This window comes from Aristolochia californica, unplaced genomic scaffold (genome assembly GCF_029961685.1).
Source record: "Aristolochia californica isolate CCGP_79_NKW_82.1479 unplaced genomic scaffold, dmAriCali1.0.hap1 SCAF_15, whole genome shotgun sequence".
Lineage (NCBI taxonomy): Eukaryota > Viridiplantae > Streptophyta > Magnoliopsida > Piperales > Aristolochiaceae > Aristolochia > Aristolochia californica.
In genome coordinates, this window is record NW_027181826.1 from 1,646,870 (window position 1) to 1,669,813 (window position 22,944).

Genomic DNA, 22,944 nt, shown 5'->3' on the forward strand with positions numbered 1-22,944 from the left:
TCCTAATGAAAACATTTTCATTCAAAAGACAAAGATTCAAACTTCTTTTACCTTATATATCTAACTAATGTATAAATTAATAGGGTAGTCACTCCTAGAAATGATATTAGTGACTGCATTAAAAACTTCTAGAATCCTTCACACTATTCCACCTTTTTCCCATTCATTCAAGACAATTAATAATCATAAGTTGACTCTCTATTTCAGAATCTAAGAAAATATCTTTGAAATTTAAATGTTGAATTTAGGATCCCATGATAGGTCCTCAATCAAGGTAGTGAGAGGAGAGGAGGAAGAAGAGGAGAAGAAAGAAGAGGAAGAAAGGAGAAAAGAGAAGAAAGAGAGGGATGGCTAGAGAGAGATAGAGAGAGAGAGCTTGAGAGAGAAGAGGGGAAACTTAATTTTCTACCCTATGCCTTGAGCCTTTATTTATAGTTGTGGAAAGAAGTTCGCAATGACTACAATACCCTTAGGGCTACAAGTTTTATAAAAGAAAAGATATAAATAGATATACACCATCTTCCTTAATTACATCCTTATATCATCCTTATAAAAATATCACTTAATTACCTCATTTGCCATCTCCTGAGGTGGGAGAGGTGTTTACATTTGTGCCACTTTGACATGTCTTCCAACAATGCACAATACAAAATGTCATAAGTTGAATTCCAACAAGTTGGATAATCAATGACTAAATTGTTTGTACCTAGTTGTTATAATTGCATAATTTCATAAAAAGTGTTGAGTTTTTCCTAGATTGATTAATGAATTTGACACTCTCACACATATTCTCAATGATATTCTTAATTTCACTAAGACCGCTTTGAGCTAAAAAGTTTAGAAAATGAGCACAACAACATACATGAAACAACTTTCCACCATAAAGTAATTTTCTATTTCTTAGAAAATCATCTTTCAAAACTAAAAAACATACATCATTATACACAACATTATCAACTGAGATACTGAATATTTTATTTTTAATTTTTTAATCTTTCAAATACTTGTAAATTACATCTGCTATATTAACACCATGATGAGGAGGTATATGCACAAAACTTAAGACTCATTTTTATAGCTTTCAATTACTATTAATGAAATCTACAATAATAACCAAGTATTTATTTTTTTTATTTTGGGACTTCCAAAGATCCACGATAAAACTAATCTTGTTAATATCTTTTAATAAAGTTTTCAAATTATTTTTCTTTACCTTATACACTTCCACGTACTCCTTAATGGTCTTACAAGATATTTTTCTATAATTCATATTTATCATCTTCATTAAAAAATTAAATATCTTTTCTTCTACTATCATGAACGGATGTTCTTACATAAGAATCCAATAAGTAATAACTACTATTATTCTAATTCGATCATATTTATTTCCAAAATCCATAAAATAAAAGTCATTAAACTCTTATCAACATTAGACCCCACTAGCTGAAAGTCTATAGTTTTTTATTTTCTTATTGTCACTTTCTAATAGGACAACGTTTCAAATGATGACTCATATTTGAGGTTACTCTGCTACTATTAATACTCAAATTGGTTTTACAATGAATATATCGAGTCTTTTTCATACCAACTAGAAGTGAGATTTCTTTGAATTCAAACCAAATATGGATTTTTTTGTCTTTTTTTACTCTAGACAGAATCACTTTGTTCCTCTCGGGGTACCTTTATCTAAACCCCCTTCCCTTGCATTAGTAATTTGAGGGGGATAAGACTGGTTGAGTTGACTCATTATCCATGACTCCTCTAGAACTACAACTGGTGTTAGCTACAAATGTCAAATGAGCAAAAGATGTTGATATTCCTATTTCTTTAAAAAAATTATAAATAAAAACATAACAAAAAATAGCAATCAAAACAACAAAGACAAAACCAAAAAAAAAAAAAAAAAGATGAATTAATAAAGGGACACTAATCAGAATTTGTAGTAAAAAAAACATGAAGAGGTAATAGAGATTGTGGGTTAACAAATTAAATCAATGGTAAGCACCTTGATTCAAGCAAATTTAAATTAGAGCACCTTGTACAATGGTAAGCACCTTGACAACACCATATTACCCTTGCTATTGAAATTGAGAAATATACATCTTGTTCAAGTTGAGACATATACACTAATGAAGGCAAATAACTTGGTCATCAATGTTGATGGTACAATAATGTCTCTTTTCTAGGATCTCCTTATTGGTAGTGGTATGTTCAACAAGTCAAAGATTGATGAAATTGTGGAGATTGGGTACCTGAATGGGTTCTTTGTGCTGGCTCGCTCCATAGGTCTTATAGGGTGAGTATTCAAGATCTAGTTTGTCTAGTTATTACTTTTGAGTAGTGATTCATTTGGAAACTAATACTAACTGCTTTGATTGAACTCCAATCCTAAAATGGATAGCCACAAAAAACATTTAAAAGACAAAAAAGATATATGAAAATTGACTGAGCTTAGTGCCCTCCTTCATTCTGGTCTATCAAAGGTGTTCTTATTTCATTTTAACATATTTCTTGGAATTTCGTTGCCATGCCTTCGACCAGAAGAGATTGAAGCAACACTCTATCGTCATCCTTGGGAAGATGTTCTTTACACCAAGTGAGAATATCTAGAAGATGTTAAAGCTCTTGTGACAAATTTTGTATTAGAGTGTTGTTGATCTGGTATTTGTACTCGCTCGCACTTGGTGGTTATTTTTGTTAGAAATTGAATGGATAATTTCCTAAAATTGAGCATCATAATGTTAATTGATTTTCAAAGTGTTTTCATGACTTGATGTGGAACAATGTAGACACTAATAAGAATAGATAACATCATGGGTTTGAACCCCACCTGGCTAGTCACACGGTCCCTGCCTCAACCCTAGCCTGATGCAGAGATGATGGTAAGAGTGGTCCCTTCTTAAACTGAGAGGTCCCTTGCAACTCTAACATTAGAGCACAAGAGTAGAAAATCCTGACTGGTCTGTCAACTTGACTACTTTAGGCATGTAAATAACAATATATAAGCAACCTTGAAACCCTACAAAACAAATACAAAGAAAACTCATGACATTTTCTTGTCCATTCAAGTAGGAGAAAGGTCATATTGGATTATGTTTGTCTTTCATACCAAATCTCATTCAATATGCATAAAAATGTAATTTACGCACTAATTCTTCCACATTTATGATGTAAAAATTGAATAAAATTATTCTCCTCTTAAGCTTTTTTTTTATTGAATAATTATGAGAATTTATCCCTTGCATAATTTTTTAGAGATGAGAACAAAACCAATGTGTTCATATCAGAAATTTCTCATAAACTTCTAAATAGGTGGGTAAATAGGAGATCCTAATATAAACAAGGTTCTTATGCATTGTAGCCATAGAGGCCCTTAAAGAAGCTCATTCACTTGCAATTAAAATACTAAAATGAATAACACATTTGTTATTATACTCTTAACTCCTATAACAAAAAAAAAAAATACCAAGATGCTTGCCAGTGGCATGACAGAAGGATGAATAGTCGAAGTATTACTATGGTTTTTCTTCTGAATAGAGTTGAGAAAACCAAATGTTTCGATCGAGAAGAGAAAATAAGGAAATACATAGTAGGACAAAGAATAGGGTTGAATGAAATCGAAATTTGAAAAGATTACCTTACCTTTTATTGTTACTTTATTCTATTGGCAAAAATATGGCACACAAAGTATGAAATTGAATAAAATTAGATGACTCACTTAAAAAAAGGGTTCAAAGACTCTTCGACTCTCAAGTTGTGGTTACAAGTCAAGGTAGGAGGATAATCAAAACTCGGAGGAGATTAAAGATGAGATGATATTTGCTTAAAATCCTGATTCTCAATTCTCACAAAGTGTTGAAGGTTAAGTAAACGAGTCAACTCACGAGCTCATGATCCGAACCGAACCATCGGTCGCAACCCTAGTCACTAATTCGATTTAAGATTGAGATAAATCAATTTGAACCGATCCGGTTCGATGCCGGGGGTAGGGGGGTGGTATTTCTCCTTGGTTGACAGCCGATTGGGTTTGGTCAAATGAGAACGACATGGGGAGGAGGAGGCTTGCGAGGGAAACGATAACTAAATAATCCAGCTCGACAGCCTCCATGCCGTTCTGCAAATGGTTATGGGTTCTCTCTCTCTCTCTCCGAGAAAAATAAAGCTAACTACTCCATGAACGGGAGTTATTCATACCTAAGATTCAGCAATTATGTCAATCATTGTCTTCACTTTTTTGCCTTTTTCTTTACTGGGATATGACCCATCGGTTTCCTTGTACGCGGCCTACAAATCCACTGCTTTCACTGTTTCCGTTTCAGGAGATTACTACTTACCAGTAACCTTTGACTTTTTATTTTTTTGCTTCCTTTCATTTCGTGGATCCTGTTATCTATTCATCAACCTATGCAGCAAATGAGATTCTTTTCTTTCACATCTGATTTGGCTTTCTGAGGAAGAAGATGATGAGCATTCTCACGGAAGGAAGAATTTGTAAGACACAAGAAGAAGCATAAGTTTTTTTATTCTTTTTTGAAAAAATGGGTTGTAACCTTAATGTCTGTCAACATAGCTTTCAGTTCTTGTTCTGTCACACTCTCGTGACATGAAAACGTATCGCTACATAAATGGCGGATTCGTTATCGCTACAAGTGACGACCCTTGGCTTTCCTTCAAAGGAGACCATTTGGAGGTGGGTCGTACTCCGTGAAGAGGCTCTTTTCTTCATTCCAAACTCTGAGATAGAGTTGCTGCCCTAGATAATGTCTACCCCATAGTGCAGACCTCAGGTTCCACATCCCTTTGTTGTCGAAAGACACCAGGATTGCAGTCCACGACTTTGGGTACACCTGATCCGGAGTTGGAGTTTGAGCTAAGTTGGTATGCAGCAATTTTAACTGATGAAATGCTTGTGAGGGAGAGTAAGGTGTCTTTGCTACCTGGGTAGTGTGTCTAGTGACGGCATCAACTAGATTGTAGCGTTTCCTCATTTCTGGTGTCCACCGCCCTTTCCCGAACCTTTATTCAACCATGGAAGTTATTGTTAAAGCCACGGTTTCTCTCCTTCTATTTATGTAAACTCTAACAGTGGTGTAGACTAAAGAGCAGAGTGTGTTTACCCAACAACCCAGAAGTCATTGCCGTCGAGATGCCAACTTTGCAGGATACTGTCGTTGTTCTGGAAGACGATCTCAATGAAATCAAGGAGGGTAACTGGAATAACAGAGGTTCCAAGGAATGGAGGACCAGTGGAAGGAGAACCCTTGATGGTGTTGAGGTTGAAAACCCCAGGGATGTTAAAATAATCTGCAAGCTTCAGAGGTGTGTCGGGGTTGACATGGGACACTCTATTAACCGCATACCTCTGCTTCCCATTAATCATTCCTGCGGAGTTGGCTAGTATCAATGTTCGAATGATTTTTATCTGTCCATAGTGGAAGGAGCCTTGAGGGTTAGGCCTGGCTGCATTTGCTGTCAAGTTCCATCTTCAAGAAATGGGAAAAAGAACTTATCAGAAAATGGTATGAATGACAGTTGATCCAATAATAGGTAATTTTCAAGATCTTCTCATGAACTTTGTACCTGATAGTTCTGGCCTGGAGCATGGACCAGTCCATTTGCCCTATGGGAGGTGGAGGTAGAGGCCCTGAAGCTGCAATGCGAGAATTACTGTAATGTAATACTGCTGTTACTTTGAGAACCTTATTGGTCAATCGGCTAGTTGCTACTATGAAGTAGTCTTGTGGAGCTTGGTTTAATTTCACCAAAATGGTCACACTTTGGCCAGGATGTACATCAAGAGTGCTGAAGGGAGTTTGAAGTGTATGGGATCCTTCTACTTCAATTAGTACCATGTTGTGGCCTTGAATTCTGAAATTGAATGAAGTTGACAGACCCACATTAGAGACCCTGAACTTGTAGGTTTTCCCTGCAGAAACATCGAAAAAACTAGTTCACAGACTGAACAAAATAGAAGTTGAAGAGGTGATTGGCTGTTCAAATTTGAAACTGTACCTTGGTGTCCAGTGAGTACTGAATTCTGGGCACGGCCATTTATCAGAAGACCATCCGGGAATGGAAGTTTCCCTGAGTCTAGATTTTTTTGTAATCTCTGAAAAAGCAGACCACAAGAAATTTGAATAGAGGACTCAATAGTATTCAAGATTTATAAACCTTGTGGTCGGTTTTGTACCAATCACCGACTAATAGAGTAAAATCTCCATCTGAGATATCGTAAGGGATCGCTATCACTGATCACTGGTTCACATTAAAGCCTCCAAAGGCACCAGCAGCTCTTTGCACCAGTGTTGAAGGGAAGTACGTAAATGACCCAATTTGATCTTTTGTCTGGAACTTGTAAGTGTAGTTTGTGTTTGGAGGGATTGGGCAATTGGTTCCAACTACTCCATCTTGCCAGGAGTTCTTTCTCTGCTTAATATCATTCCTGATTTTCCAATCGCGAAGCATAGTGAGTTGCCACACTTCCTGTTATTCTCAACAGTCTTTTTGTTTCATAGATGAATAACTTGCAAAGGTTTATCCAGTGACCCTTCTATGCTTAGAACTTAACAGAGAGAAAGGAAACGAACTCACCAAGTCAATAAGAAAGGCTGGTCTAGCTTGTTGAAGACATTCACAACGATGTTGTCATTGGTTATACAGAATCGATTCGAGGACCGGGGAACTGGCCATTGATGAGAATAACCTTCAAAAGTATCCATCGTACAGAAATTAGTTATGCTGCTACCTTCAATAACATTCATCAATATCAACTCACTAACTTGCAGAAAATTACATTATAAGGCGAAATACGAAGAGAAAAGAAGTTTGGAAGCCAACCCTTTGAGGGACACCAAGAGATGAAGCAGTTCCATAGGTGACAGTCCAGGTGAAGAATCTGTAAGGGTCCTCTGCTTTCACCAAGAAAATATGCAGACAGGCCAAAGCACCAAAAATAAGGAACAAGCATCCGCTGCTTTTCACTTTAAATCTCTTACAACAATTTACAATCCTCAAAACCTGCTATAGCAAAACTGCAAAAAATAGAATTAACAAACATGTATTGGAAACCATAGCAGAAACGAAGAAGACTAACTTCATAAAGTGGATGACCCAGAATGAAATCGTACAGAAGAGTAAGTGAAACAATACACTTATAAAGTTACTGGAATGCTTTAAACTTTGACGTTTGAGCTAGAAATTCCCATAAAACTAGGAAGAAAAACCAGTTGGATTTCGTTCTAAATCATTAATCTCATATTCCATTCATCTATTCGTCTCTCTATCATTGCTCTTTAAGAGAGTTTTCATGAAGTTGAACTCTACTCACATTACCAAACAGAAAGAAGGAAATATATATAATACCTGGTATCCGTGAAAAGCAAGAAGAGGAACGAGGAGACAGACCAGAGGCAATGAAGAGAGCTCCTGCCTCAGACGAGTTGAGCGTCGCAAATGAATGAAGCTCCGTTTAAAAAGGAGCGGGAAAAAGGAATTCCAGGAGCACCCAATCTGACGGGCTTCCGTGTGACAAATTCAGATTTTACAACCCGAACTTGACTAACAGTCTGTTCAGATCTCGCAGTGGAGACGCCATTCAACAGATTAAAAACATGTTCCTTCTTCAGCGTTTATGATTAATCTGTAGAAATATATGTAGGAGTGAAGTTCTAACGCGCGTTGAGCGCAGCCGAGGACGGATCCAATAAATGATCTAATACAACTCTTACTTTCAGGTTCAGTAATTGAAAATTTCACACGATTGTACGAGCCGTGCGTGGAGAATCTGTGAGAGCGAGAAGATGTTTCGATCTAGACTTCCATCTCTCACGATTGGTTTGAGAAGACGGAAGCATCTTCAATCAGGAGCCGAGATAGACGTAATATGGGGAAGTGCAGACGCGGGAAAAAGGCATGAAAGTTTGTCTGACTGCCCATTACGGTGTTAGTGTGTGTTTGGTATTAGAATTCCATGAAATTCAATACCTGTTAAATATTGTAGAGAAAGGAAAAACTAGATAGGAGATATATGGTATCAAAGTACAAAGTAGTTCATAAAAAATTCTTTTGCTCCGATATTTATGCATTGGTAGTAGGGTGTGAAGCCCTTGAGGGTTGTCACATTGTGACGCCCTTCTGATCAAAATGATAGAAGAGGGATAATAATGTTACGTGGGGTTGGGGTTTAGGGTTTAGTAGAATTAGAATTCAGTTCCAAATAAATTATAATTTTGACACTTATGTAGTAAGAATTATTTCTGATCAGCATTAATTTTTTGTGTAGTTTTGTAATTCTAATTTTTATCCGATAATGGAAATAGAATTCTAGAGGAAGGAGAAAGCCTATTATTCTATTTAAAATAAAATAATGAATATACCTTGTAACCTATTTGATCGATGTATCATTCATTAGCCCTAGTTTATATTGAAGTTCAATCATTTTATTTTTTTCTTTCGATAATGGAATTAGAATTCTAGAAAATGAAAAGACCTTGTAACATATTTTATATTAATATATATAAATACTTCTTAGGGTATAGAAGCAACTATGTGTTCAAATATGTTTAAATTGCAGACAATGTTCTTGGTGGTGTTGGTTCTTCTTCTAATATGATATTACTCTATGGTGAAATATCCCACATATAAGCACTACACGAAACTACACGAAAAATTAGCACTTTAAACCATATAAGCACTCGATCGACCACTTACCATAGATTTTTATAATGATTCACAATCAATATTTCAGATTAATACCCCAATCCTAGGGAGCTTTTGCCCTAGAATTAAAACATCCACTAATTTTAGTCAAACAACATTTATAACAAAAACCCAGAACGACCTTACTTGCAACACCTACCTAACACTTGAAACTTACGATCAACATCTACTAAGATATAAGTACCTAGACCCAATTAAGAGATTTTTAGCACCTACCAATCAGTTTAAACAAGTCTTGATTGGTTTAAAAATCCAAGAGTTGTTTACTTATCTAGTTAAAATACAAATTGAGCCTCTTGACAGATAAATATTACAATCAAACTCAAAAATAAAATTACACCCAATCTTAAGATGAATTTATCACCTATTCAACAACCCTAATTGATTAATGTTAAAATGAGTGACATTAAGATATTTTTAGGCAAGTTATGCAAGAAAGCCTATTAAGAATCAATGAAAATGAATATTTAGACCCTAATATGATATAAAAATTAGACGATAAACACTCAACAATCAAGAAACTACGTATTCAAATAAAATTTCAAAATCTAAGCATAAAAACACTTATTGAAAACCTTTTCAAAATTCTTTCCTTTTGAGCTTTAGAGAAGTTTAGAATATGAAAATATCAGTATAGGCGTTTGGGAGCTTGGAATTTGTGTAGGTTTCAAAATCTGTAAGTTAGGGATGAGTTTGGTATACATAGCATGATTCTCAACATTAAAAAAACTAGATGTTATGAATGAATAAGATTATTCTTAATTTTTAGTTAAAATAGGTAAAAGTTACGTCCAAAAATTATGAAAAAAAAATTAAATAATCATATTTTTTCTACTGAACATATTGATAGGTCACTTATAAAATTTGGAGACCTAAAACTTCCGAATCTAGGTTTGAGATTCAAAATTTTTGAATTCAAGTGGTTTCCTTTTTCTTATGACTTGATTCTATAGTTGAATCCTCCCCATGGTAGGACTCATCTTGCTTTTTGAACCATACAAAAATCAACACCTTTTTTGTTTTAATTTCCAATACTCATTAACTGTTCTTGAAAAACCTTCCATACTGCCAACATCTCTATAGTCTTTAAGTGTCTTGATTTGAAGTACACCTTCCATAATTTAGAAAGTAAGTATATACATCAAATCTTAAATTCAATGCTCATAAATACTTAGCTTTTATTTGTAAACTAGCCGAAAGTACTCATTCATGGTTCTTAATGACATTAGCACTTTGAGAAATCACTTGGAAGTATTTGGAAGTTTTGAAATTCGTGTCAGCAAGCAGCCTTGAAGTTTAGGTCGATTTTGATATATGACACATTTTCCACCATTTAAAAAACTAGTTTTTATGAATGGATAAGCTTGTTTTTTGGCATTTTACAAAAATAAGTGAAAATTTACTCCAAAAATTACAAAAAATCAATAAATTCTAGTTTTGTTGCGGGTCACTTACAACATTTGGAAACCTATAGCCTTCTAAAACTACCTTTATTTTTTTGAAAATTTGTACTATGGGGTTGAGGATTTAGTAAAGGGGTTGACTCCATTTTGCAGGGGTTGACTCCCTCTCTTCCCTTTTCTTTAAGTCAGGGTTGACACTTCCTATATGGGCTTAACTCCCAATTGGCAAGGGTCAACTTCCTCTCTTTCGTTTTTTCTTTAAGACAAGGTTGAATCCTCCTATAGAGGCTCAACTCTAGGTAATATAAGTATTGGGATTGACTCCATTTTTTCAATTCAATTCTTACGATTAGTCATTTCCCCTTTTCTCGCTGGAAGGGGTCGACTCCATCTGGGTCGATTCGACTCCTTTAGAAACATTTGTAAAGGTGTCAACTCCAATTTTTGGCATGAAACTTGCTAAAACTTGGATTCAACTTCAATTTCAGTTGTGTGTAGCACATAGGCTCAACTCCACCAGTAAGTATCGACTCCAATTTTGAAAATAACTTTGATGCCAACATTTTCTGCATAAATTTCAAGTATAACACTAATTAAATATTTTAGTTTGTTATCATCAAAATATGGATCATTAATAGATAAATCTTTATCCTCAGTTCCACAATTGACTCCTCTTTTTACCTCAAAAGTTATTGTAACTAGGGCTCGACTTCTTTTCTTTTCTACTTGCCTTATGGGGTCAACTCCTATTAAGTGGTTATCTTCTTTCTTCTTATCAAGATTCTTCTGTTATTGGGATCCGATTTCTTTTTCTTGATGGGATCGACTCCTACTAAGGCTCAACTTATTTTTTCCTTTGAAAACTCACTACAATTAGGGTTCAACTCCTTTTTTTTTTTTGCTTCAAGTTTGTTCACCTTTTTTTTTTTTTTTTAATTTCAACTCCTTGTACTCAGTTTTTATGTATTTTTAATTAATTCAAAGTAATTAAAAAACTTAGGCATTGAGAAACTTCCTTAACTAATGAAACACATATATATGTCTTTCTTCCATATCACATTTGCAAAGAAGCATATAAATATATGTATATATGTGCGTGTGTATATATATATATAATTTCATTTGGATGACTATATCATATAACAATGCAGGGGTACCCATATCGGTAGTGATCATATGGGGACTACGATAATTTGATATAATCGATTGTTAGGTTTTCATGTATTAGTTCTATATAGACGTTGTTATATAAAATAATTAATAAAAAACCAAAACTGAGCAAATTAAAAAGGAAATATTTCTAATCGAAAAGATTTTTTTTAAAATTATTTGTATTCATATCCATCTAGTGTCCATCTTTTAACTTTCATTTATTTTAATATAATTGAATTAATAACACATCCTTCACCCCTAATTCCAATTCTATCACTCTCATGTTGCTTTCCTATGCCAGAGAAGAAGGAACTAGACATAAATGCCATCACAGGAAAGAATATGGTGAGAACCAGTTCTTAATTTTTTATGGGTGCCATGTGAGGGTGGTTGGCAGTTCAAGGCATTGGGTCGAAGGTTGTAAATTCCAATTTCCTTCCAATGATTCCCCATGAAGAACCGACAAATTGCTTCCATTAATTCAATTAACTATTTCCATTAATAAGTCAATTGACGAATCCTTTAATAAATTACTCGTCAACTTCATCCCATCTTAAACCTATTCTTATTAAATACATCAAAGTCTCTCTTGCTGACTGCTGAGGGAAAATGGAGTTAGTTTCACCATTGTAAGCTGACGAGCTTCAAATGGTATCTGAATGACTGAGAGAAATTGAAATTTTGTTAATAATTGCCACCAAATTTACTGGTTCTTTTCTGCAAATCTGGAATGTTATTTTAACGCTGGAAGCTGAATTAATACGATTAAGATTTTGATAGATTGACAATAATAACATCCCAGACAAATCCTTTCACTGAAACTATGTTTCTGTCAGTTACCGAACCAAGTAGATGAGACGGCTAAATTTCTTCTCTCTACATTTTTTTTTCCGCAGGAATGTAAATCTCTACCTGATCACAGCTTTTACTTCATTTCCTCCGCTGCTGCTGCTGCTGCCTGGTTTACTGTCAATCTTCATTTTATGCAACTCGAACCCGAAATTGTCTTCTCTGCTACTAACCAATTGCTTGACTTCCACCTTTTTATATTTGTACCAAGAAGCACAAACCAAGTAAAACCCAAAATTGACAACACTGATCCCTGCCAAGAGCCAATAGAAGTAGTTCAATTTATCCCTATTTAAATTGTTACTGGCCAGCCATCCACTACTGACCTTGTTCACCACCTCCACCACAACTGAGCTCACAAAGTACCCAAACGCCAGAGAACACCATGAGATTGAAGTGCCTAGAGACTTCATGCCTTCTGAGCTCTCTGAATAGAAGAATTCCAGGAGGCCAACTAGTGTAAACATGTCTGCTGCACCAAACACTGCGTACTGCAAACCCAACCAGAAGACACTCATGGGCAGGGGAGAGAGAGAATCCACCATGTTATTTTCGATTGCGATGCGTTTTCGACGTGTCTCGACTATGCCTGCGATACCCATAGAGATGGCTGAGAGGACTAGTCCGATTCCGATGCGCTGAAGTCGTTTGATCCCTGTGGGGTTGCCGGTGATCTTTCTGGCGAGGGGAACTACAATGCGGTCATATATGGGGATGAGGATTATCAGGCAGAGCAGTGGCACAACGGGGAGTGATGGGGCTGGCACGCTGAAGCCTAGGAGATCGCGGTTCATGGTGACACCTTGCTGAATTGAGAAGGTCTGGAGTTGAGCCAAGCACGTGTTCATGAAGATGGTGCTTAAGATGATCGGGAGCATCCGGATTATTATCTTTGTCTCCTCAACTTGGGTCACACTGCACATCCGCCATGGCTCTTCTGTCATGAAGCTGTTCTGAATGATGGCTGCTTTGTCCAAAAACCTGCAAGTAGGAGAGTTTATTAAGAGTCATCAGCCTCAAATTGCATAAAAAAAGTTGGTTTGTTGGGTCTTTAGTATTATTCATTTTAGAACAATGAGAAAGAGAAATAATTAAAAGGGGCTCAAATCAGAGATTAAACAACCCAATAGAGATTATTTTCAAATTCCCAACTTATTCAAGTAGCGGATTTTGATGTCTTACCTGAACTGATCAGTTCTCCTGATAATTTCACTATCAATTCCAGCTTCCTTGTCATTCAAGTGTAGTTCATGGTCTGCCTCCGGCACCGGAAGCCTCCAGTTCCGAGCAGCAGCTACAAACACCTGATTAACAAAAGCAACACAGCCAAGACAAATGCATCAAGGCCAGCTTTCAAAGCACTAAAGTTAACTCTCCAAGCTCTAACCATGACACAGTACCTGTAATATGCGAAGTACTGGACTTCCTCCAGGGACATTATTTCGATAAAACGACTTGCCCATGTAAATGGAAACAACTGCAAAGAAGAGTGCAACAGCAGAAACTCCAAACCCCCAGTCCCAACCGCGGTTGTCGCTAATCCAGACGACGAAGGTGACGCCAATAATGGCTCCCATCGAGAGGCTGAAGAGGAACCAGTTGAAGAAACTGGAGAGATGGGCAGCTTCCTTTGGGTCATCCTTGTCAAACTGATCAGCTCCAAGAGAAGGAAGGCCGGCCTTGACACCACTTGTACCCAGTGCAACTAGGTACAGACCAGAGAAGAAGATGGCTAATTGACCTCTGTCTGCAGCCTCACACTGGTCACCGTTGATTGCAGCAAGGCCTTTGCATGGTGTGGGTCTCAAGAAGTCGAAGTGCGCTTGAAAGGTCAGTAAAACGTATCCCTACAGATGCTAAAACAAGTCTAGTTACTTGATTCAATTTAACCAAGTAAACAAATCAGTATCAAAGCAGTAGAATAATAAGATTGTCGAAGTCAGGTGACGTGCATCTCTGACGTTTGAAACAAAGTGATCAAGGTTTGGTAACCCAGATAACTAAAACTAAGAAAATACATGTATCCAAGACGTGGGGTGTATTGTTCTTGGTTGTGCTTCACCAACCGATCAAAAATGGACTGGAACAGAGTGCTATCTCACTATTCCATTGGAATCTGTTTATTTATTTCCAAGTCAATGATGCTTACAATGATTAGTTTCTATGAATTGATGCTGTAAATGCAGTTGCATCATTCGGGAAGAACCAGAAGCCATGGATAAGCTCTTAATTCTCCTGAGTGGAGATCACCGAACTATTGAGCAAAATGCTAGTGAACAGAAACTCACCGCGAGTTCGATGAATCCGAAGAGCAGACATGTGTTGAATCTTGACAAATAGGTATCCGAGATGAATCCACCAAGGAGGGCCAGCATGAAAGAAGTCCCCATGAAGTTTGTAAGAGTGGTGGCAGACTTGGCTAGGCCAAAATTCATGTAGCCATTGAAGTAAGTAACCAAACTAACGGCATTTGCAATGAATGCCATGTTTTCAAGCCCCTCCATAGCTGCAGAAATTAACTAACACAAACCAGTCAGAAAATGATGGGGAATTCAAAGATTGACAAGTGAGGAAGTTAAGTGAGGTGGAGAAGATGACCATATACAAAGAGGGCCGCTCTGGCTCCCCCAAGCTTGGGTTGTTGAAGGATTTTTCTTTTGTCATCTCCACTCCAAATAGCCTGTAAAGATTGGAAACAGAGAATAAGTGTTGTTTCACTGGATTAAGCACCAAAAACGCAAACTCAAAAGCTTGAATATTTTCAAGAAATAGTGACTACCATTCTTTTCTCTCCCCTTTGATGACCCAGAAAACACCGAAAGGATTGTCTCTGTTCACTTGCAATACTCCCACCACTATATAAAGTGTCTGGAATGGTATCTTCCTTCCTAACTCCCTACAGAAAAGAACAAAGTAATAAACTTGGACGAGCATAATTTTGTGGACCGCTTCTGTATTAAAAACGAAAAACATCTATAATGGAACCAAATGAAAGAAGATAGAGGAGAGGCAGACATGTCTACACAGTTGCGCCACTGAAGATGGATCAGGGGTGTTTGACCTCATTAGGAAGTTAGAGGATGATGTAAGTGATGTGTAGTCTCCACAGGCTCAAATGATTTGATATTGTATAAAATAATTAGGTCAAGCTTGTAAGGTGCAGAGTAATCTGAAAAAGAGTGTGAATCCATTTTGGAGCTGTCCTCGTCTTTTTGGAGCTTGGAATCTGAGAAAGTACAGTTAGTATTGATCAATGAGTTGGATGAAAGGTATTGGCCTCAACTTCTATTGAATTGAGGTTCTCTTTGCACAACAAGACAGATGCTTGGGCCCTTTTTTGCAACCTCTGCTGTAGAAAAAACTTTCTAGAACATAAAAAAAGATTTGAAAGTCTGCAAATTGATCATCTGTAAAGGAACCAAGACTTTGGCCCCCTTTTTTGATACTTCTGCTGTAGACTCCTTCATCCACCTCTAAAACCTAAATACTGTAGAGAAAAACCGGCAAACTATAAAATTCAACAAATAGACAGGTTAAAAAAAATAACAAGAAAAGACTACATTAATCTATTCATTAAATATTTTAAACTATAAAATGCAATAGTCAGTTCAAGTGGTGGTCTTTTTAATTCTATTGCAATACTTTATTAACATTTCATATGGCAAAAAACAAAAGAATGAACTATTCATTTTACAATATTTAGGCTTATGGATCCTGGTCACTATGTCATCTTAGTTTAGAATATTGACTTTGGAGAATCCTCATTTGTAATGCAAAGATGGGTTTAATGTTGGCATGGAAGAGCTGTTGGATGTATTGCTTTGAAAGCAACTAAGTTTTGTAAGTCAAAAAAAGGAGAGGTAGGTGGAAGGGGGATATCAAGTTCACCCCTACAAACAAAAGTGGAGCTTTCTTCTGTCTTGAGCTCAGATAATTAAAAGAAGGAAGAAAGCATAGGGATAGTATATTTGTAGAATGACCAAACACTATAGAAGCATAATCTTGGCCAGGTGAATGGGGCTAATTTGTTAGAGATTCTCATGTTAAGTTCAAAGATCCTAAACCCATTTATGAAATAATGATTTGCAATGAAAGATGTGATACTTTGAAAATCTACAACCTATTCGCTGATATGAGAGACGTGTCACTGATATGTGGCATGTATTATCAATATGATGTATCGTTAAGACATGAAATGTATTCTTAACATGCAAGATGTATGAGTGATACGTGAGAAGTATCGCCGATACATCTTACCTTTGGTTGCCAAATAGGGCTTCAATCACTAATGCGAAAGAAACAAATTAGATTGTTTAACTCTTGAAAAGGAAAAAGATATATCACTTCTAAAAGGTTGTCACTTGAAATCTCCAAGTTGACTATGTTGGAGTTTGATATGTCCAATATTATTTAAGTTACCAATAAGTTTCTTGTATTTTTTAGATAATGCAAAAAATGCACACAACAGTTTAAAAAAGGAAAAAAGGTCAACTATAATTTTTTTTTATATATATACACATAATAACTATTTGTCACTAAGTCGAAGATATTGTTGAAAAGCTGAATTCATGATGATCCTCGTTTGATTTCTATTAGCATATATAGTTGTATACATTCACGAAGGTGAAGAGTGGTACAACACATTTGTGTATAATGATGAAGATAAGGTGAAAATACGTAGAGATGTTGTTAGATTCTATGAGGAACAAACCTAGGGATAGGTTTGTTAAATACATTAATAATTTTTAACTTTTTTTAATTCATTGTTTATACATTTTAAAAAGTGTTTATAATCTTGTATAATTGGGTTGTGCAAGTTAATTTTTAAAATTAAGATTCAACCACGAGTGACAATTTAAACAACAAGCCTACAATAGACACAACAATTTATAGTGGTTAAAAAAATTGACACTTTATTGGAGTGCTAATCCACTTCTAAGGTGTTTAACTTTAGAGTTCAATTCTATTAGGGTAGCCAAATATTACTTATTACAATGTTGCCCTTCCAAGGATTTACACCAGTGAATTGGCCATAACTACCAACTTATAAAGCTCACATTCACATATGAATACAACAACAAACTAGTTTTCCTAACCTAGACTAAAAAGAGGGATTTTCCACCCGTTAACAAGCCTAGGTCCACTCAAGAAATGGTAGTAGCTCAATATGCTCTCCAGCCTACACCCATGCTAGGATTGCCAAAACCATTTACCTGCACAAGGACTTATAGCTCACAACAACAAACAAGGTGTACCATCCTTTACTCAGTCACATAGGCTGCTCTCAATCATATCAAGATGAGGACAATTTTGCCTTGCCAAGGCTCGGCCCAATAGTAGAATATAAAAGTCTTTAGTATAGGTAGATACCACAATTCAAGTACAAATAATAAGCACACCAATATTATGTGCACTTTTATGACAACAAGTCAAATAGTCCTTAAGAACTTGATCTTAAAATACAAGCTTGAAGCAAATCTAGGATCGGTTTTTCAAATCGAGGGAAGCATACAAAACAACTCAATTGAATAATTAATCTCAAAGTGTAGACCATGAATTACTCTCTAAAACTTTAATAAGTTATTTCAAAGTGCATGGGTTCTATTTTAGTGGAGTCGATCACGTATAATATAAATGCTTGGATTTTTTAAATTCTACCTCCAAATCTTAATAACTATACAAAAGCCCTTCAAAGTTAAATGCTAGAGTGAATGTTGTGATTTCAAAATACTTGATCAATTTTTCCAATATAGAATATGGTACGCAAATAAGGATTTTAAAGTAAAAACTCAAATATAATTGACTCAATGAGGAAAGCTCCCAAATTTATCTTCCTTTTGACTTGGAGGAGATACAAATTCTTAAAATTGTGTGTAACAAGTTATAGGGCTTGAAGAACAATGTGGCTGAGAAAACAAAACTAGGGCAAAAATAGGTCCAAAAATCTTTAAAAAGGTACTAAATCCTATTTTTGCTGCTTCAAACTTTGGTAGACCACTTAAAATTTTTTGGAGACCTAAACTTAGATTTGGGCTCGAAAGATTTACCATTTTGAATTTATGTGCAAGTGGTCAACTACTTTGACAATGGTTGACTTCTTTTCTACCTTCTTATAATTTTTGCAAATGGTTGTGGTCTAGTCTTTCCAAGTGGTTTGTTGAATTTATGAAAAAGATAAATACTTTATTGACTTGATATAATCAGAGTACATAGAGGAAGTAGTAGAGTCTTATTATAATTAAACTACCATTGTCCCAATTACACCCAAACTTTAACACTTAAAGATAAGTCCTAACATAATTAAATAACTCAACATAAATAGAATACTAATATAACTAAAACACATTTAAATTGAAACTCTTCTCTGAGACCTCCTTCCATGATAATTTTGGCTCTGTAAGACTTCTTATTGTGAGAGTCATGTAAGACTCTTCCACATTTGCTCTTCAACATGGTTAATTCCTTTTACTTCGGTTGCTTTTTGTGGTCAACAACTTTTGAAAGTGATTTACGCTTTTTTTATTTTTTTTCTTTATTTGGTCAACTACCTTTAAAAGTGTTTGATTTTTTGTTTTTGTGAAAATCCACTCAAAAGAAGAATCCTTCTTGAAATACAATTCAAAATTTCTTTGATTGAGTGAGTGATACAAAGATATAAAATTTTCTCCATCAAATAGAAAATTAATATGGAAGTTCTTTTAAGTAGGGTGATAATGTTGTAGGTTGTCTTTCCTTTAGAGTTAAGAAAATGTTAGAAGAGTTAGGCAGAGTTGAAAACAAAAATATCATGGGTCATAGGGGTAGAAGGGTTTTCCAAGGATTTTATGGTGATTTGTCTTGTTCAAAAGATTTGGAGAGAAATCCACTAACTTTAAAGGAAGGGTAGAATATGGAAAATATATCTCGTCAAAATGGACATGTCGTATAATAAAAATCTATCTAGAGAGGGACACCAACATTTGATAAACTTTATACTCATCATGAAATCCGATAAAAATACAAGATAGTGATTATAGTGAAAATTGTTATTGTTGTAAGGATGTACCAATCTGAGAATAAATGGGAGATGAATTATATAATTTTTTTTAAAAAGGAGATTGTCCTTCTAACAATGTGGAAGAAGGATGATTTAGAAGATAGAGTGCACTAATAAAAGCCTCAACCCGAAATTGGGTGGGACACTATTGTCATATGGCATGTCTGAACTAGATTCAATAATATACTTATGTTTTCTTTCAGCTATGCCCATTTGTTCCTATGTGTGAGAACATCGGAAATTACCGTCTCCTACAGATACCTTTTTGGTTCATTTATAAGGAGACAATTGAAAGATCATAGCTAGGTCACTAGTCATGTGAGTAGTCGTGCCAGTGTAAGGAAACCATTGTGAATCTTCCTTAGGTTCAGATATTCACAGTTAAAGGTTCTACAAGGATAAACGGGGGTGGAGGTCAAGAGGTTTATTAATTTTCTGTGACTAAATTGAAATTGATAGCATTCAAAGCATCTAAAAACAAAGAAATATATTTAAGCATTGCACCAAAAATTTTAATAGTGGTTTACAATCAAATTTTCAGATTACTACTCTAGTCCCAAGGAGCCCTTGCCTGGAAATAAAAAGTTCCACTATCATCAGTCGAACGACATATGCAATAATGAGTCTCAAGTTACAACACCTACCCAAACACTTTCAGACTCATGGTTAGCAACACCTAGGTACAAGTACTTAGACCCAATTAAGGAATTTTTGTCAACTCCAATTAGCTTATATAAGTGTTGATTATTTTACATGCAAGGGTGACTTGCTTTTGTATTTGAAGCACACATAAGCCTCTCGTTAGGCAAATATAACAATCAAGCATATAAGACTTGATTACACCTAATAATAAGATGAATCTACCAGCAATTTTAGCACTTATACTAATTTAGATTTCAAAAACAAGTCTAATTGACGACTATAGGAAGTTTTTTCAAAAAAAGACAATTGATATGAAAATCAAAACCTATAATGATGTCATAATGTAAGACTAAACTTCCTCAAATATGAAACCAAGTATTCTAAGCTGATATTAAAATCAAAGATCATAAATACTTAGCTTTTAGTGAGAAACTCTACCAAAAATACTTGTTCTTGGGCTCTTAATGGCACTAGCACAAGAGAAAACGCTTGGGAACACTTGAGAGCTTTGAAATTCATGAGAGCAAGCATATCTTAAAGTTTGGATTGAGTTTGATATATATAGCACATTTCCAACATTCTAAAAACTAGCTATTATGATGGATAAAATTATTTTTTGACATTTTTCAAAAAAAAGATGAAAATAAGCTATAAAAATTATTAAAAAAGAATAAATTCTATTTTTCTACTGAACATGTTGGTAGGTCAACCTGGGCAATAGTTATCTTCTCTTTGTATAGTTCATTGTGATTATTTGTTCCTTATGAAGGAGTTGCAGAAAAAAAAAGTGCATAGATTCGTCTTATCAGATGTGTGCTCGAAGAGGCCTGGTCGATCTAGAAGCCAGGAAACAGGAACTGTGGAAATTTGAGCAATAAGAGAAAAGAAAGGAAGAAGAAACGGGGAAGAAGGAATTTTAGGGTTTTAAATAATATGCTATGGCAAGTTGATCGAGCCAAATGGTCCCTCTATCCGTTATACACAAAATTTGTCAAACTTTACATACGCGAGAAGCCTGTAAGCACGTGTTCATGGCTGCTTGCCCGGTAATGGTCCGCTTGATAAGGCTTGTTCGTTTTCGGCGGAAGTTGGCAGCAAACCCAAGCTCCGGTTGCACAGAGTAATGGCTGCTGCAAGTTGTTCTAGTCTACCGAAACCACACTTCTGTTCGCACCAAACCATTTTAGCCACACTGTAAAAACCAATATTGAAAGGAGTTGCGGCCGCCCATGTGTGTGTCTCTAGCTTTAAAAACAGGACACTTGATTGCACCTTCCATTCATCGAGATAGCCATGGACGTAGTAATGCCTTTGCTACAGCAAGCAGCTGTAGGGCTCTTGGTCGTTTTATTGGCTTTTAGTCTCTGGAAATCTTTGTCCAGAGATAGGAGGACCGGAAGCAATTCCACACCACCGGAAGTCCCCGGACGGTGGCCAATAATAGGTCATCTCCGTAAGCTCATGGACGACCGGCAGCCTCTGGGTCGAACGCTGGGAGACCTCGCTAACAAGTACGGTCCCCTGATCACAATCTGGATTGGTGTCCATCGATCTGTGGTGGTGAGCAGTTCCGAAATGGCGAAAGAGTGCTTAACTACCAATGATAGAGTTCTTGCAAGTCGCCCACTGACCGCTGCTGGCAAGTATTTGGCTTACAATTATGCCATCTTTGGGTTTTCACCGTATGGCACCTTCTGGCGTGAGATCCGTAAAATAGCCACTCTTGAGCTTCTCTCACCCCGTCAGCTGGAGCTACTTAAGCACGTTCGCGCTGCGGAGGTCGATTTGTCCATGAAAGAGCTGTATAAACAGTGGATAGGAAACAAAAAAGCTGCAATCACAGTTGATATGAAAGAGTGGTTTGGAGACTTGGCCTTCAACAACGTGGTGATGTCAGTGGTCGGAAAGAGATACTTCGGCACGAACGTAACTGAAGATGAGAGCGAGGCGAGGAAGTTCCAGCAAGCGCTCCTCGATTTATTTATCCAAAGTGGGAATCCTATTCCATCTGATGCGGTTCCTATACTTGAGTGGTTTGATATAGGGGGTCACATACGTGCCATGAAGAAGACTTTGAAAGAGTTGGACTCCTTAGCTTCCATCTGGTTGAAGGAACATCGACTCCGGAGGCTCTCCAACAACAATGGACCTGATCAAGATTTTCTTGACGTGATGTTGACTATAATGGATAAATCCCACTTCGCCGAGTACGATCCCGATACAGTCATAAAGGCAACTTGTTTGGTAATTTTCCGCTTCTTCCATCCAAGAAATTCCAATTTTAGAAACTTCTCGTGAATTCCTCGAGCATAAATTCTTTTCCATAAAGTTTTATCTTTCTTCTGTTTGCAGACAATGATCTTAGCTGGGACAGATACAACTTCCATTACCCTCACTTGGGCTCTCTCACTGCTATTGACTAATCGTCATGTTTTAAAAAAAGCGCAAGAGGAGTTGGATGCCCAAATTGGAAAAGAGAGGAACGTGAATGAATCAGATATCACTAACCTGCCTTACCTCCAAGCTATAGTGAAGGAGACGTTGCGGCTTTACCCTGCATCTCAACTAACAGCACCACATCTGGCCATGGAAGACTGTTCTGTTGGTGGGTACACAATTCCTGCAGGCACCCGTGTATTTGTGAATTTATGGAAGATACAGAGAGACCCACGAATCTGGAATGACCCCCTCAAGTTCCTGCCGGAGAGATTTCTCTCTGTAAACGCAGACGTAGATGTGCGAGGACGCCATTTTGAACTCATCCCATTTTCGGCAGGTCGACGAATGTGCGCAGGAGCCTCTTTTGCGCTCAAGGTTCTGCACTTGACACTTGCTCGTCTCCTTCATGAGTTTGACGTGGAGATGCCATTCGATGAACCAGTCGATATGACCGAGACCCCCGGACTGACAAATCCAAAAGCAGCTCCTCTTCAAGTTCTTTTGAGTCCGCGTCTTCCGGCAAATCTTCATATGCAGTGAAGACCATAAAATTACGAATTCGTGTTGTTAGTTATCTTGGTTGCAAGACAATGGCGTTTCTGTCGCTATTTCTGATGTTATGTCTCTAGAAAATAATACTTCAATTTCAGTCTCTTATTTTCTCATTCACATCATCGACTTAAATAGCCGTTTTACAGAATATAA

The 22,944-nt window shown here is 36.4% G+C and overlaps 1 protein-coding gene and 1 pseudogene across 1 annotated transcript; both read right to left on the reverse strand.

Moving 5' to 3' along the window:
• Positions 1 to 4,639: 4,639 nt before the first annotated feature.
• Positions 4,640 to 9,793, reverse strand: LOC137952125 (L-ascorbate oxidase homolog; annotated as a pseudogene).
• Positions 9,794 to 12,181: 2,388 nt separating this feature from the next.
• Positions 12,182 to 22,770, reverse strand: LOC137952126 (protein NRT1/ PTR FAMILY 4.5-like). The gene is made up of 6 exons (XM_068799194.1): positions 22,724 to 22,770; positions 14,721 to 14,755; positions 14,411 to 14,628; positions 13,523 to 13,969; positions 13,305 to 13,426; positions 12,182 to 13,103 (listed from the first exon to the last, which is right to left on the reverse strand). Exons 1-6 carry the CDS (start codon positions 22,768 to 22,770, stop codon positions 12,182 to 12,184), a joined length of 1,791 nt encoding a protein of 596 aa, XP_068655295.1.
• Between the last annotated feature and the right edge of the window lie 174 nt (positions 22,771 to 22,944).

What these genes read in the sequence shown, in the direction of transcription:
- LOC137952126 (XM_068799194.1), bottom strand. Translation starts at nt 22,770, where the DNA reads ATGAAGATTTGCCGGAAGACGCGGACTCAAAAGAACTTGAAGAGGAG. An exon ending in AGCGGCCCTCTTTGTATATG is followed by an intron (nt 14,629 to 14,720) that starts GTCATCTTCTCC and finishes TAATTTCTGCAG; the next exon opens with CTATGGAGGGGCTTGAAAAC. An exon ending in AGGAGAACTGATCAGTTCAG is followed by an intron (nt 13,104 to 13,304) that starts GTAAGACATCAA and finishes TCCTACTTGCAG; the next exon opens with GTTTTTGGACAAAGCAGCCA.